This window comes from Buteo buteo, chromosome 10 (genome assembly GCF_964188355.1).
Source record: "Buteo buteo chromosome 10, bButBut1.hap1.1, whole genome shotgun sequence".
NCBI lineage: Eukaryota > Metazoa > Chordata > Aves > Accipitriformes > Accipitridae > Buteo > Buteo buteo.
In genome coordinates this window covers 1,864,038-1,880,119 of record NC_134180.1, presented here as the reverse complement: position 1 = coordinate 1,880,119, position 16,082 = coordinate 1,864,038, and the positions used below count along the sequence as shown (strand labels likewise).

The 16,082-nt window shown below is 53.9% G+C and overlaps 1 protein-coding gene across 2 annotated transcripts; it reads right to left on the bottom strand.

Annotated features, from left to right (window-relative positions):
• Positions 1-1,420: 1,420 nt before the first annotated feature.
• On the bottom strand, positions 1,421-13,616 carry CERS1 (ceramide synthase 1). Of its 2 annotated transcripts, none has more exons than XM_075037895.1 (7): positions 13,395-13,616; positions 5,166-5,325; positions 4,412-4,592; positions 3,902-4,063; positions 2,839-2,986; positions 2,081-2,229; positions 1,421-1,579 (listed from the first exon to the last, which is right to left on the bottom strand). In XM_075037895.1, the coding sequence occupies exons 1-7, from the start codon at positions 13,614-13,616 to the stop codon at positions 1,537-1,539; spliced, it is 1,065 nt and encodes a 354-aa protein (XP_074893996.1). In that variant the 3' UTR covers positions 1,421-1,536. The 2 variants fall into 2 exon arrangements, with proteins under 2 accessions (XP_074893996.1, XP_074893997.1); XM_075037896.1 differs by lacking the exon at positions 13,395-13,616 and adding an exon at positions 6,398-6,665.
• Between the last annotated feature and the right edge of the window lie 2,466 nt (positions 13,617-16,082).

Genomic DNA, 16,082 nt, shown 5'->3' with positions numbered 1-16,082 from the left:
CGTGGTCTCCCCCTTTGCACAGCCCCTTTCTAGCCATCACAGCAAAACTGCAGGCAGTGTATCCGACATTACACGCACACAACGCTGGCCGACGGGTTACCCAGCTAAATGTCGAAGCCTGGGCAAGTTGGTACTATAAAATTCAGTTTACCCCCACACGTGCTGACGAGGTACCGCCGTTACCCCAACTCGCCACCATCGCTGCCCCAGCTTTCCTATGACTGAGCAGAAAGAGGCCTGGGATATCAGTTCCCTTCATTTCCTTCTTCCTGCAAATCCCGCTTGAAAGCCAAGGAACTAAAGCACTGAGATGCACCCCTCTGAAACCCTGCTAGGCGATGACAAGTGAGAAGGTGACAGGTCCTACCCCAGCTTGGGACAGTTTCCATCAGCCCAAGTCACGTTTTGCTTTCTGTTTACCAAGGAACTTTCCCTGGGGCTCTCACAAGGAGCCTGGAGTTGAATCAATATGACAGACCAAACAAGGAAAAAAAAAACAAAACAAAACACCAAACCAAACAATTAACCACCCTCTGATGCCTGGAATTAATGCCCTGAATCCCCCACCTCCACTGCCTGTTGTTCCCAGCTGGGACGGAGCTCCACGTCCCAGGGAGGACCCAGGAGCTGTGGGTCCTGGCCCTGCGAGAGAAGAGCTGCAAGGCTCAGGGTCGGTGCTGCCTGGAAAACCAACACGAGGAGCAGAAACTATTTGTTCTTTACTTGAGCAAGCAGACATTGCTGGGTGAGAGTCTAGAGATCCCTCAGCAAGGGACCCTGCAGGTCTGGGACTGGCTTTTTAAGCAATTGTAAGACTTACATAGGCTTTTTAAGCAATTTAAATCGCCTGGCGCTCATCTGGCAGGACAAGAGGCTGGAATAATGCTCCAGGGCTGGGTTTCCAGGCAGACCTGCACATGGGAACCGTGCTGTGCCTCCAGCTATCTGTGGGCAGCTCCGTATTAGTGATTCCTCCTGAGGAGGAAGGCTCAGAGGTGCAGTGCATCACCTCTCTAGTCCCTGCTTGGCAGCTAGAGAAGAGCTGGCCTTGGGCTCCCCTCGCCTGGGACGGTGATGCCAATGCAAGAGAGGATGTTTCCCTCCCCGGTGTGATGCTGGGTCCGAGGACCCTTCAAGGGCCTGAGGAAGGGTCGGTGAGAGGGTCCAACGGTAAAGACGGGGAAATCACAAAGGGACTGAGAGTAGCCGAGGGATGGAGTGACAGAAGAAACACCAGGGGACCTAAAGCCAGCTCCAAATCCTACCTGGACCAGCAAAGCCACCAGCCTCTCAACTGAACCAGCACGGACTGGCTGCAGAAAGCACATCAGCATCAGGTGAAGCCTGGTCACAGGCAAGCCCCAGGAGGGGCCTGATCCTGTCAGTGGCATCTCTTCCCCAGCTCCAGGCAGGGGAGGAAGGGGTACCAGGGATGAAGTTCTCCTTGTGCCTTTCATTTGCTGGGTTTGAGTGTAGGGTCCCGGGTCAGTCCCCAGATCCAGCCAGGCTGCCCAGGCTGCAGCAGCCACGCTTCCCTTATAACCGCTTGTCTTTTACAAGTCCATTCTTCAGGTGCATCCTGTGAAAGAGAGCAGAGCGGACAGTGAGCCTTGGTCTCCACACTGACTCTCCCTCCCTTACTTTCACAGATCACTACTGAGGTCAGACCTGTCTTAACAGGCTCGCACAGACAATTTGTCCCCAGTCAGCCAGACCTGTTCTGTGGGATCCAGCACCTTGCCAGACTTTGTGTTCACCACATGAAGTGCAGATGCTGCTCAGAAAGAACAGCCTCAAGCAAAGAGCCAGTCCTACAGAGTGAGCAGGGGAAGGGGTGGGCGAGGATTCACAGGACAGAAAGCTGGAGGGACACACCACAATGCCTAGGCATGGAGATACAAAGTCCTTCCCGATACCTGCAGCAAAGCTTTATATTCTGTGTCAAGGCATCCTGCTCTTCCACCCTCCAGCCCAGTGGTGAACCCTTTGACAGTGGCTCCAGTGCCCTGGGAGCTCTGCCAGCACCCCCTGCCCTAGTCCACAGATGCTGTACATGTGTCATCCCCCCCTGCCCACATACCCTTCTTTCAGAGCATTGGGCAGCTGCAGTCCAGCCTCTTTCTTCTTGGCCGTTGTGGTTTTCTTGCTGTCCTCCACGTCATACTCGCGCACATCATTCACCTCTTGCATCTGCCCCATCAGCACCTTGGCCACAAACAGGACGATGTACTGTGGGGTGAGAAACACCATCAGCCACAAGCTCCAAGGCTTAGAGCCGTTCCACCTAACCTACTCACCCCCGTTTGCTAAGTGGGACCTTTCTCTGCTGTCCTCGACCCCAAGAAAGGCAGGGCAGATCTCTCCGGGATGACCAAAGCCCTGGGACGTGGTCGATGACCTGCAACTACTCATAACTGACTTCATCCCCACAGGATGATAGACTCAGATGCTACCCTGCCCTGCCCAGGGTTGAGCCTGCTGACGTGAGCCCTCCATGTCCACCCTTTTCACCCCCTTCCCAAAGCTTCAGGGGATGCCAGAGCATTTACACCCACATCAAGTTCCAGCCTGCCCCAATTGCTGTTATCGCTCCCTCTCCACGGACCCCTGGGGTGCGAGACGGTCTGAATTCCAGCGCAGAGCAGCCCCCCCCCCCGCCCCAGGCACTGACAGGGGTTTCCCTTCTCCCCCCCAAGCCATCCCCCAAGTCCTCCGAATCCTCCTCCATCCCTGCAGTCCCCCCCAGCTGCCCCCAAGACAAGCAGGGAGCCGGCGCCATGCAGGAGCAGCAGAGGAGGGAGAAGCTAGTGTAGGGGTTGCTGAGCTCCCCCTACTCACCAGAAACCAGTAGATGTTCATCAGAGTGAGGACAAGGAGCAGAGCATTGAAGAAGAAGTAGAAGGGGATATTAGGGACCGACTGCAGGCTGGAGTAGCAAGTGGCGTAGAGCACCTTGAGGGGAAACCAGTAGAGACGGAACCAGAACCTGCCAGGGCAGAGGGAGCAGGGTGGGTTTAACGGCCCAGAGGGATCCCAGGAGAGACATGAGACCCAGCGCAGCTTCCCCCAGCACAACCCCCTGCCTGCAAGCAGCCCTCACCAGCTCCCCTTGCACCCGGCAGTCCCTGCTCTTGGCATCTGGCTTGGGTTTACAGGTCTGGCTCTAGATAGGACTTCACACAGACCCTGTGAAAGGGCAGCTATTGAAGGGAGAAAATACAATTTCTATGGGCAGAAAAGGCTTGGCACCAGCGGCAGGGCAGAGAAAGGGCTTTCTCAGGGTAGAGAAGCAGGTCTATGCTGCAGATTACCTCAACTGGATGGGAGACAGGATGGAAATATAACTGGAAGGTTTTCTTAGTCCCGTGCACCCCTAGTTTATCACTAAAAACCCTTCCCTCAAATTGAGAGCTCTTGTTGCCACTGCTGTTTTCAGAGCAGCCTGTAGAGAGGGTGAAAGGAAAGAAAGGGACGAGTGAGGAGTGACAACCTGCAAGTTACCCATCGCTATTCTTCATCTTTGTTTTCCTCCAGCCTTGCCCTGAGAGGAACAGCAAAGCTGGAATCTGGGACAGCCCTAAGTCCTGTTTCCTTCTTGCAAAATTGCTTCTTATTGCTAAAACCAAGCGAGTGGGAAAATGGAAACAGCTCCTCCTCCCCTGGGGTCATTTGTCATGCTGCAAGCGAGATTTCACAGGCACTTCTGTGGTGACAGACGGCAAAGTGACTACAGAAGGATTCCAAGCCCAGCATGGGGTCAGGCTCTGCGGGAACCTCTTCCCAAATAGTTTTTGAAAGGGCTGGTTCCCATGCACACAAACCCAGCCGGCTGTACCCCGAGGCACCAGGGGGATTGCAAAAGCTGGCAAGGACGGTTGGAAGTGGGATCAGGCAAACTCACCAGCTGACACTGAAGGTGAGGCAGCCGATGTTGGAGATGATGTCGTTGAGGCGATGATAGACTCCCCCCCGGTGCTTGAAGTAGACGTTGAGCTTGGTGAATTCCAGCTGCACGTCATTGACATCGTGCAGGAAGAGCACGAGGATACCCACGTTGTGGTACCTGTAGGACAAAGGGGAGCAGGGAGGGAGACGTGTGGGGCAGCGGGTTGATGTTAGCACCCAACACCCATGGTCTATCACACCGGGAGCAGACAGACTCCCTGAATAATCCAGACAACCAGACCTCGTAGCAAGGCGGGTCTGGCACTGGGCAATGGCTCATGAGCACTGGGATTGCTGCAATAGCATGGAGGCAGGGGAGAATCCGCACCAACCCAGCAAGAGTCCTCCTGCTACGTGCCCGTGAGATGCACGTGAGCACAAAAAGGCTGCGGCTTTTGCTGCGTAGCTGCCCAAGGCTGGCCTGGGACACGTTGCAGAGGGACAGTGTCAGAGCCAGGGACCTCACCTGAAAGCGTAGGAGAAGGCTATGAGGGTCAGCGTGACCACGTGGTGGAGAAGCATGACAACGGAGTCCTTGCGCCATGTGTCCATGTAGGCGGTGGCGTAGATGGAGTGTCCGTAGAAGCTGCACTGCAACAGGTAGGCGATGGCGATGTCTGTGGGCACATCCATGCCTTTCTTCCAGTCTGGGGTGGGACAAAAGACACCCGGGTGAACCCGGAGCTGCGAGCGCAGAGCTTCTGTCAACAGCAGAGAGACGGGAGCGCAAACAGTGGGGAGCAAGCAGCAGAGCTGCCCCAAGCAGCCCCAGCACTTTGCTGTGCTCAGGTGCTCCAGCTCCCTTTCAGGAGGTCATCGCGGAGGCGAAGGCTGGAAGGGAACCCAGGTATCCTGGCTCCCAAACTCTGCCTTTGGCATTAGACCCTTTGGCATTAGAGCCAGTCCCTCTCCTAGACCTAAGGGAGAAACCTTGATTTACTTTTCTCTCCTACTTGAACTACTCAATCCCATTCCCCTCCAAAGCTGACACATCCCAGCCCCTGCTCTCTGCAGTAGCCACTAGGTGACTCTCTCTGTAGCAAAATGAACGGAGACAGCCTGTTGTGCCCTTTCTGTACCCACAGCATCACAGAAAAGGCAATTTAGGGGTTCAGTCTTCTCTTTTGCTCACCCCAACACCCGTCCCCTTGTTCAACCCAGGCATCCTGTGAATCTGGATATCCTAATCCATACCCACTTCTCCCTGGTTCTTACTGTACCGTAAAAGACGGATGGTGGGTCATAGAAGAAGGGGTAGTCGGTGAAGAAGAGCAGGTAGATGCCATATGACCAGGATAACGTGTAGAAAAGCAGCTTCCAGGCACTCTCAGGCATCTTGGCAGCATCTTTCGGCTGCAAGTTGCACCACTCCCCGAAGGGCTGCAAGGAAAGGGGAGAAGTATCATCACACAGGGCAAAAAGAGAGGCCCTGGGGAGCCCAGGGCAGAGTTCACCAAATCTCCAAGAGACCTGAGCACCGCATGATGCATGCGCTACCACTACCAGACGGGGCAAAACCAGGGTCAAAACCCCCATTTTTCTGGCCTTCTTGACAGCACAAATAAGGAGGTCAAAGAGGCTCTAGAGAGAGCCTGAAGCAGGGAAAAACATGAGGCTAGAGATCCTTCCACTCAGCTTTGGCCACACTGGAAAGCTGTGAAAGCAGAGCCTCGTGGAAAAGGCAGAAGCCTACGGCATGCGTCCCACAGTCTGGGCACCACTCCATCACCCTCCCTCCAGGAGCAGGGCTGACCACAGCTGGCTTTTGCAGAACAGAGTCAATAACTAATAAAATAAAAATCAGGTCCTATCTGCACTAGGAAACCCAGAAGAGGAAGCCATAACAATACTATCTTGTGCATACGGACCTTGCAGTGCTGCCAACTCCCAGAAAAGAGCGTTTCAACTGAGGAAGCAAAGGCTCCTAAACACGCAGCCGCTGCTGTACCCAACCAGCATGGCACAAGACTCCCCTGCATGGGAAACCAGTGTTGGAGGGGGCCAGATTTGCAGGCAATGAGTCAGTAAAGGCTGGGGCACTGGCTCCTCTTGCTCTCTCACACCTTCCCATGCTCACCCACATTCCCAGCAGCTTTTTCAGCTGACCAGCACTGAAACGCTGCTGGTTTTTCCCCCGCTGTGGTTTGCAGCAGCCCTCCCACCCGTCGGGACTCAGAAACAGGAGGCAAAGCCTCCCCAAATATGGCCAAAGCGAGGGAAGGGAGGACAAGCAGTTCTGCAGGCTGCTCACGCTCATCAGAACGAAACTTTCTCACCCCAAGTTCCCCACGCTCCCGAGGATGACGAGTACTGCCCAGCTCTCCCAACACTCGTGTTCTGTGACAGTGAGAGCTGGGCCACCGAAGGTAGGGACAACTTGGAAATCATAGGAAAAGCAAAGCCCCAGCATTAAACAGCCTCAGCTCCCCAGGAGTAAAATGGAGCAGCTGACCCTTCGTCTCAGACGGTGCGGTGGAGAGCGAGCGATGCTGCATGCTGAGCTTGCCCTTAGCTCAGCTGGGGCTCCGGGCACGGATTTTTTTCCCTCCGTGGCAGCTGAGCAACGCCAGGCACCATTTCTGCTTCTCATCACAAGCGTGACAGAGCCGTATCAGCCCAGCCGACCTCCGCAGCCCCCAGCTGTGGCTGCAGGGGAGCAGTCAATGCAGGGGAGTGTTGCTCAAGGTCCAGAGGGAATCATTGCTGCCTAAAACACAGATAACACCCAAAGGCCCCCCCCCAAAGCTGACAGCTCCCCAGGGAGAGACCAGATAAACTCGAGATGAAAACAAAATGCCTGCAAAGTAACCGTACCCTGCCCCAGGTCAGCACTTTCTGCAGCCAGCGCTCGGCTCCCCGATGCTCAAAGGCTATATTAAGGCCCCAGCTGTCCCCAGGCGGTGGCTGGTCTGGCTTTTAGCCCCTCTCTGCATCAGATTTTCAAAGGACTCAGCTCCAAGCATTGTTCCAGCCCAAAAGCGCTTTGTTCTAAGGTCCGAATTTCCCAGCGCTGGTCAGACCTGGAAGCACCAGCCCCACAAAGGTCTGCCAAGTTGTCCGTATCCCCTCCAGCTAGAGAGGCACAGCTCTGGCCTCCCGCTACGCATCTCGCATTCAGAGCATGGCCATCCTCATTGAGACCAGGAACACGCTGCTGCCAAGGCTTCTTCCAACAGGAGCCACGGTAGGAAAAAGAGGAGGAAGCTTGAAGGGTGAATAAATAATGCAGAGACAAAGTCCTGAGCCCAGAAAGCATGAATTATTTGTGTCTCCATAGAGTGGAGCACAGAAGCAGCTCAGATATGGGGACAGCTCACCATGCTACCACGACAGCAAGCTGGGGCTGAATTTAGGATGCTGAGCTCAGCCTCAAATCCCTGTCGCAGCCTTGCTGCCGATCGCCAGCCAAATCATTTTGCTTCTTCCCTGCGCCTCGGTTCCCTACCTGCAAAGGGGAAACGACACCAGGTTTTTACCCCAGGCAGGCAGAGCTGATGACAAGGACCATCACCCGAGGGGCACGCACGTACTACTGAGACGACCTGCATTTTGTGGACACTCGGACCCTCAGCAGAGAAGGCAGCAGCGCAGCAAATTGCCACCGTGAGCCTGATGAACAGTCCACTGCAGGCATGGCAGCAGCTCCCAGTCTGGAGCAAAAGCAAAATCCAGGGAAGGGCTACCCCACTCCAGCTTGTGGGGGCTGATGCTCAGGGAGGTTTTAGCCCTCGCTGCATATCTGGTTAATGACAAGTCCTGGACAGAGCCCTCCTTCTCCCTTAAATAGCCACGGGGCATCTCAGACCGTACCCTGAGCACTACGGAAATGGGAGCTGGCTCTGGGGCAGACACAGGGAAGGATTAGAAGAGAACCAGCATCACGGAGGGGGCTGGGGGGGGGGACAAATTAACATCCCTTGGGAGGGGTCCCACCAAAACCTGGACCGCTTGCACGGGGAAGCGCAAGCCCAGGAGATGCACAGACCAGCCCCGCACCACGCCGGAGGTGCATCTGCCCTTTCCCTGGGGGTGGGAGATGGACAAGGTGGTGGGATGTCCTCCCATCACCCGGCTGCCGTTCCCACGGCAACGGTGCAGAGATGCCTGTTGCTACGGGTGACGGGTGCTGCGGCGGGAACAGCAGATCTGGCTCCGGCTGAAAGAGCCCAAGGCTCTTGGCAAGTGATGTAATGGGGCTTCGCTTAAAGGGCAACTGGCTCTTCCTCCCTCCTCCTCCTCCTCCTCCATTACCCCCACGCAAACCTTCACAGGCATCTTCTGATTCACTTGTAAAATTAACCGGGGGACTGTTCCCCCGCAGCACCCGCTCGGCACGACCTGGGGGGCTGGGGGAAGGAGCAAAGCCGTGGGTGAGAGCGCGCTGCGAGAGCGGTTTGGAGCTGGAAAGAGAAACCGAATGGAAACCGTCACTGCCCACAGCTCCGCTGAAGTGTCAGAAAAATACTCACAGCAAAAAGCAAACACATGCTCTCTCCCTTTTTACAGCCTCCGGCACTAGAGGAAAGCAGCCAGTTCCCTTAAATCTACAACCGGCTAAAGCAGCAGGACACGAGTCCTTCCAGCAACCCGGCAGGCTTGCAGTGATGGGTTATGAATCGAGGCTTGTTACAGAGGAATTGTATCCCCCCCGACCGCCCCCATCGCCTCTGCCACCTCCCCAGCCTAGAGACAAGGGCCCAGCCAAATCCCAGCCATGCCGCGTCTGGCTTCTGGGCACAACGAGTTCCCCAGAGGGACACAAAGGAATGGCTGGCACGAAGCATCCTCAGCCCAGGGAACTGGCAGCTTTACATCAGCTTTTACTCAATGCAGATGATAATGATGAGCAAGCAGAGCTCCAATTCAAAACCTGGCCACAACCGACAGCTACTGCCCCTTCCGCGGCGGTGGCACAGCTCCCCGCAGCATGGTGCGTGCCTCCTCAGGGCTGTGACGGTGCCTTTCCACCCCAAGGGACTACGTCCCCTCCGTACCCAGCCTGGACGCTGCTCCCGGACCCGCTGCCACATCAGGGATGGAGCACAGAGCCTGCAGAAGGGGAGAGCCGGTGAAATGTCACTAAACCCAAAGAAATGAGTCTCCTGGAGCCTGTGGACCCAAGGGCAGTGGCTGTCACCCCACTAAGAAAGGGGAACAAACTGAGCACAGCATGAAGAGCTCCAGCTCTCATTGCTCCGTCCCTACACCAGGCAGCGAGCTGCTCGGTGCCTCAGTTTCCCTGCCCGCACAGCAGCTAAGACACTGGGAAGCTTCATGAAGCTCCGAACGACGCTTTCCAGATAAACATGTAGGAAAAAAAGGCGCTATGACAATAGCAACAAACCAACAGACGTTATTTCTTCCTTGGTTCCTCTGCAAGGAGTAAAATTTGCCCCTAAGAGAGAAAAGCAATAGAAGACACTCTTTGAAGACAAGACACAGCTGCCCACAGGGTGCTGCGGGGGCTGAATAACCTCCTCATGCCTGACTGCTGACACAGCGGCACAGGGAGAGCAGCCCCCGCTCCGAGACGCAACAGCGCAGCTTCATTCCTGGGGTGAAGAAAAGACCCATTGTTGTGGCTTTCTCCCCTTGAGTTTCCAGGGTTTTTGCTTCAAACTGGCAGGCAGAGCACAGCGGGACGAGCCGAGGAAACGGTGGTGCAGCAGAGCCTTCTCCCTCCCCTGGGTTCAGTCGGCGTCCTCTGCTCTCAGCAGAGATTGTGTTGGGTGGCCAGTTTTTGGGACAGTGATAATTTCCCCCCCCCCCCGCCCCGAGCTTCAAGTCACACGCCCAGTGCTGGGGCTCAGAAAAACAAGTCTTGACAATACTGTAGGGTGGAGAAAAGTTGCAAAAACCACTGAAAGGGATAATAGGGACCCTTGCTTTCCAGCTTCCATATCCTTCCTGGGGCTATACTGTATCACTCACCTAGAAACGCTGCTTTCCAGAGCACATTTTTCAATTTACACAACACTTTTCCTTGCAGAGGACACTGCAATGTCCTACAAATTTTGACACCACTAAGAGAGCAAGCTGACTAGCGTCTGGGCCAAAAATGGAAAACATTTACCCATTGCAGAGAAAAGGCAGACAGCCGTTAAGGACAGAGGTGATACCTGACGAACATCACCAGATTCAGAGGCAGCTTTTGTACAGAATGGATTTTGCTCACTGACAGACTTAGCTGACTTTGGGGACTTTAATTCCCAGCAGCAAAGAAGGCTCAGGGTAGTTTAGGGCCGCAAGTGTCTGCCTAGGCTTGCCACAGCTATTCTGGATCATCTTTGTGCATGAATCCAGGTGTGCTCTTAGTTTTATCTGTTCAAGTTCACTGCACAGCTCAAGACCTGCTTGGGAAAGGAGACCTGCTAGCACAGGCTTGCGGAGCTCCAGGCATTTCACCAAGCCTTTCCCAAGTGGAGCTGCCTGGTCCTATTCCAACGGCGCTTGGCCTCGGCACTGCTGGGCTCAGCTGCCCTCCAGGATGTTTCACTAATGCAGAGATGCTCAGGTTGCTGCTTTTTAATCAAACTCCACAGAGCCTGGCTGCAGCCGCTCTCCACGCAGGGGACACACCAAGGACGGTGGCTTTCAGAGACCAGTGGAGCTCAGACACTAACCGTGGCAGGAAGACAGGGGCACAAGCACCAAGGAGGCTTCCAGGGATGGGAACACTTGCCTAGAACCAGCTTGGTCTTCATTTCTGAAGGTGGTCTGCAGCTCCAGCAAGCTCGTACAATCAGACATGGGCTGGGTATCATTCACGTTTGTGCACTCAGAAGTCAAGGGGACAAAGAGCAGAAGCTCTCAGGGCAGACCCCAGAGAGGAAGGATACCTCCCTCTGCCCTTTGCAGAGATGCCCGTGCCCCCAGTATAGCTGGCTTTGGGGGGGTCTTTCCCTACCTAGTAATCCACATTTGCTCAGCTAACTGGAATCCTTCCTACGCCAAAAAAACCTCCTTTCCGTATTTGCACCAATAAGGATTCTATGAAGGAGCAGCAACAGGCCAAAAATTATCTTTGCGCTAAGGATGATGGAAAAACCACGTCTGTGCACAGGCACTAGCTTAGCTGTTGTAACAGGTGAAAGTCCACACTTTCAAATCCTAACCAAACCCCTCCCATCACAGGCACAACCTTTACCACTTTTTCAACCCAACTGCGAGACCTTCTGTGACAAAGATGTTGCAGGCTAAATGCTGCTGCAGTCCTCAAAGAGAGCGAGGATCCTACCTTCTCTTCTCTCGATCCCAATGACAAAAATAGGGCCATGCAGATAGCACAGGAAGAGGTATATGGCTTTAACGCACTCATTTCTCAGAGAAGCGGTCACAGCCAGAGCTAAGTAAGGTGCACTTTACACTCCAAGCTTCAAGGCCTTGTGGTAAGAGTCGCTTCCTCTTCAGATGCAGAGAATCACAATCCAAGTGGCAAGATTTATTATTTATGAATAACATGCAGGAAGGTAGCGTTCTCCAGACGCTGAGTGGATTCATTTTTTATAACTGTGAGTGTTTCAGTTCTTGCAGGGAACCTGAACAGATTCAAAATGAGTAAGGATACTCTTTGAGTCTGCACGGGGAAGCAAAGTCCTGACCATGGGAGAAGTTTCCTCCCAGGGTTAAACAGGAGGTCTTTTTTTCTCCCTGACTTTCCTCCTGAATGACCCTGGCTCCACCGCTGCCCATACAGGGGCCATGCAGGACAAACTGATTTCCTAAATACTGCCAGAGGTTTTAGAGGAAAGCCACAACCTCCACCTTTCCCCGTAGCAACTCCAGCAGAATAAAGGGAAAAGCTTCAGATCCTTTTAGAATACATATACGGACAGAGAGTTGTCTCTCCCTACTGCTACCTTTCCACCTATCTGCTGGGAGAAACTGATGCTATCACAATTTCGCTTAGCATCTCATCACTATAACACATGCAGATGTAGCCACAAGAACCGGCTCTGATCAACCCGCCTCACTCTTCTGCAATTACAAGTGTGACCCATTTCTCCAAAGGAACAATACCTCGGCACTCGTAGGAGCTGCCAAGCATCCTCTGAGGGCACTGAGCAGACTCCACAGCACTAAGAGCTTTTTTCACGCTCTGATCACCGCTCGCTCTGTAAAGGTGAGCCTTACACAACGAGAAACTGGAGCACAAAAGAAATTACCTCCAATTTGTTACGACAGACCTAAGGCTACCTCTGTTCAACCCACTCCCAGCGTCACCAGGTGCTGTACGCTGCCCATCGGTAGCCACAGGCAGGCAGCAGTGCAGCTAACAAGGAGAAATTCAGTCCTATACAAAAAGCCAGCAGGTTACCTTGCCTACATGCCAGTTTAGCAGCTTCAAATGACTCCAGAGGACTTAGACTGGAACCTTACACAAGGTCAAGATCCACCTCGCATTACTGGATAAGCAAAGCCAGCTCTGAGCAGCAAAGGAAGAGCCACTTTAAAGGCAGGCTCGGCAGCAGATAGGGTAGAGAGGGGTCAGCAGTGACTCCCGATAGTCTAATTATGGGATGCAAGGCAGCTGTCTTCAATCTGTGAAGCAGCCTCCGAAAAGCGGTTCACCCAGGGAACAAGGCCTGTCCCACCTAACTGCAAAGAACCACGCACGCTCTTGTAGCTACTCAAGGCCTGATGCCACCATACTCAGGGGTAGGTGAGAGAAGGGTTCTCTGCATCCCCGAGAGCTGAGGGCTATCCCCGACCCAAAACACGGCATCTCCGTCGCTTCTGCCTTTCCAGTCCCATCAAGGCCAGGGTAATTGCAGAGCAAAGCGCACAGCATCTCTCTAGGAAAGCGGCGTGGAAAAAAAATCGCCTCTGCTGGGACTGAGCCATCAGAAGGAGAGGGGAGGTCTTATTTCATTACGTACGCTTTTCACAGAGAGATATTAAACAGAGCTGCTCTTCGCTCCCGGGGATGTCCTGCTCATCCTATCCCTTAAAGCACTGTATTAGCGAGGAGGGGACAACCCGGCCAGCAAACCCGTTCGGAGGCCGTGAGGGTTGGATGCTCGCATCCCTGCATTCCCCACGCTCGGGAGAAGGTCAGCCCAGCACTGCGGTACAGCAGTTATCCCCACGCCATCCTCTCCACCGCCGCGCCGGGGAGGGAAAGCGGGGAAGGACATTTTTCATGCAAACCACGGATGACACGCAGAAATGTCGTCCTCTTCTCCCCCCCCCCCCCACGGAAGAAACAAACCCCCAAACCCTCCCGGGACGCAGCTAAGGGGACTGGGGAAAGGGGAGAGAGCTCTCCCGCTGCAGCGGGATGCTCGCTCCTCCAGGATGCGGCTCCGGGGGAAAGGAGAACGGGCTTTCCCCATCCAACCCGTCCCCGGGATGGAGGAGAGGAGCCCTCCCGTACCACGGGCGTCCCCGGGGGGTACGTGTGTGTGTGTCCCCCCGGTCCCCATCCCTCCCCGGCGGTACGGACTGACCCCAAAGAGCCTGCGGGCGGCGGCGCGGCGCAGCACGGTCCATCCGAGGGCGCAGAGTCCGCAGAGCAACACCTCTCCCCAACCCAGGTAGGCGTTTTCGGTCCAGGTCTGTCGCGATAGTTCCCAGCCGCAGTCTCCGCAAGCCTTTATCGCTTCCGTCAAACTCCCGTAACCTCGTTTCAGCAGTTGCCCGTAACCGGGCATAGGTTCGGGAGCCGGCATGGCGATCCCGCCGCCGCCGGTGCTCAGCTCTGCCCGCCCATGGCCCGACCGCTGCCCGCCGGCTCCGCGCAGGCTCCCCGGCGGGGCGGGACGGGGGACGGGACTCCCCTCCCCGCCGTTACCGGGCCCTAAGAGCCGCCCCCGAAACAACGGGCCGGCCCCTTAGGGGCTCCGCTTAGACCCCCCCCCCCCCCGCTGCCGGGCTGATGGGTGCGATCGGCGGCTGGAGAAGCCGGTTCGGCCCCGCCGGAGGGGAGGGCAGCGTGCCCGGAGGGGAGCGGGGGCTCATTAAGGGCCTGTTAATCAGCGCGGAGGGGGGAGCAGCGGCTCGTTAGGTGCTCGTTAGTCAGCGCAGGCGCTCGCTGAATGAAATTATTTTACGTGCCGAAAAAAATAAAGACCAAAAAAACCCACCGCGACCGCTCTCTTGAAGGATGAGCCGTGACAATAGGCTGGAATCACTCCAGTAGCAACAAGCAGAGACAAAATACTAATATTTCAGTATCAAGAGAAGACAATTGGCGATACAACAGCAGAAAACTGCCCTGCCTGCCAAGGTGCACCCTTTGGGTGGCCGTGGGGGCGGGAAGTTACCCACAACCTTGTCCAACGACCCAGAGCTCCTGCAGCTCTCCACCTTCAAAATACCCGACTCAACATTGACTCTTAAACGTTATTTCATTTGATTTGCAAAGAGAAACATTTCTCCAGATCTTTCTTTTTTTCCATACCTCTCAGCAAAAGCCTCCAAGCAGCAGCAGATTCATCCCTTCCCCACAAAGCAGTTCAGTGGAAAGCAATCAGGTGTTTCCACTCTACCATCACAGCTGAACTTTGGCACCTGCTGCAGTTAAGAAGGCTCTGGAATAATGAGATACACCTGAAGAATGCAAACACACGCTCCCAAAAGGCCACCCCTGATCAAAGACTTGACTGGATGCCTCCTCCAGAAGGCAGGCAGCTTGCACTCAGGCTAGCTGCTGATTCAGATAACAGAAACCTTGTTATGTATATGTTTAAAATTAAAAGCCATATGTCCAGAGTCACACACAGACATTTGGCTCGCTCAGAGAAGCATGAGTTTAAGATGAAGATTCTCCTAAAATACCAAATTTAAATTGTTTAAATTGTCTCATGGTAAGTAAGCCACAACAGGAACCTCAGACCAACGGCGCTGGAGTGGCACAGGGGTATTCGGTTTCAGCCAGGGAGGAGTAAATGGAGTTCAGTTGTGCTCTAATGCACCAAAACTATTGGATAAATTGCGGCTGTGGGATCCTGACTACTAGAGATGGAGCATAATCATCATCATCCTCACAGGCACTCATGGAACTGTAACTTGAACCAGCTTGACAGGGGAAGAAAACGACAAAATATAAATGAGTTTTATCTCATTTAAAGTCATTGCTCTGACCACAGCCATTCTGCCTTCGAGTTCTCTGGAACCTCTCTAATTGGTCTGGGGCAGCAATGAGAAAACACAAACTCATTCCTTTCGGAGGTCCGAACAACATGTTCCCCTATTCTCACACTGACAACGCTGGCTCCTGCTATGCCACTTGCTTTTATTGTTTACATTTTTAAGTCAATTTATCATGGCCCATCAAGTGGGTAATGGCTGCCCTGAATACACAAGCCCCTTTCACGTCTCCCTCAGACAGCTCCACAAAGGAAACATTCATCCAAGACTGGACCATGAATAACCCCTCATTGAAAATAGCTGCTCACTAAACAAGCCAAGGAGAGAGACAATGAGCCCTTTCAGAGCAATCACGGCCGAGGTGGGCACAAAGGAAACGCCAGTTGGACACATTTACAGTGTAGTATAACCTCCCCCCCCAAATGCAACCCAAATGATAATTGAAAAGATAATTCAAATATTAGAGTTCAGGAGGTCCCAGCTGAGAGTTCCAGTTGGACATCTGCTCTTTGCATCTCTGCCGCAACGCAATCGCTCCACACATACAGTAGTCTGAAACGCTAGACAGGAGTCCGAGGCTACAGAAAAGCGTCATCACGTAGCGCTGGATCACATTATGTTCCACGACACGTCAAGTTCAACAACCACCACCACACTTTCAGAAGTGACTGGTGACAAGTGCACTTCCACACGTACTGCAGGGTGTTACTTTCCTGGCTCCAAGACATGAGCTACTGCATGTTACCAATTTAAGATTAAGGCTGAGCCTATTACAATCGGATTATTTTTATTTTGGGGAAGCTTTCCCTCTCACCAGCAGTAACCCCTACAGCTGTGTACGCTTCTTCCAGAGGATGCTGAAGTTAAAGGAGGAGTCATTAGTCAGGCTGAAAGAAGATCCGTAAATCAGGATTCATCCACGTACAGAATGCAGATGCTTAAAATTAACCTTCATACTCTTCCCACAAGTATAGCCTCGGTACAGATGACAGGGCTCAATCCCAGAGTGGAATTACCTGAATTCCAGAAATTGAGGGGCACACAGA

Coding starts and splice junctions, on each gene's coding strand:
- CERS1 (XM_075037895.1), bottom strand. CDS start 13,616: ATGCCGGCTCCCGAACCTATGCCCGGTTACGGGCAACTGCTGAAACGA. Junction 5,326..13,394: donor CCGCCCGCAGGCTCTTTGGG/GTCAGTCCGTAC, acceptor CTTTCCTTGCAG/CCCTTCGGGGAGTGGTGCAA. Junction 2,987..3,901: donor CTCACCTTCAGTGTCAGCTG/GTGAGTTTGCCT, acceptor CTGCCCTGGCAG/GTTCTGGTTCCGTCTCTACT.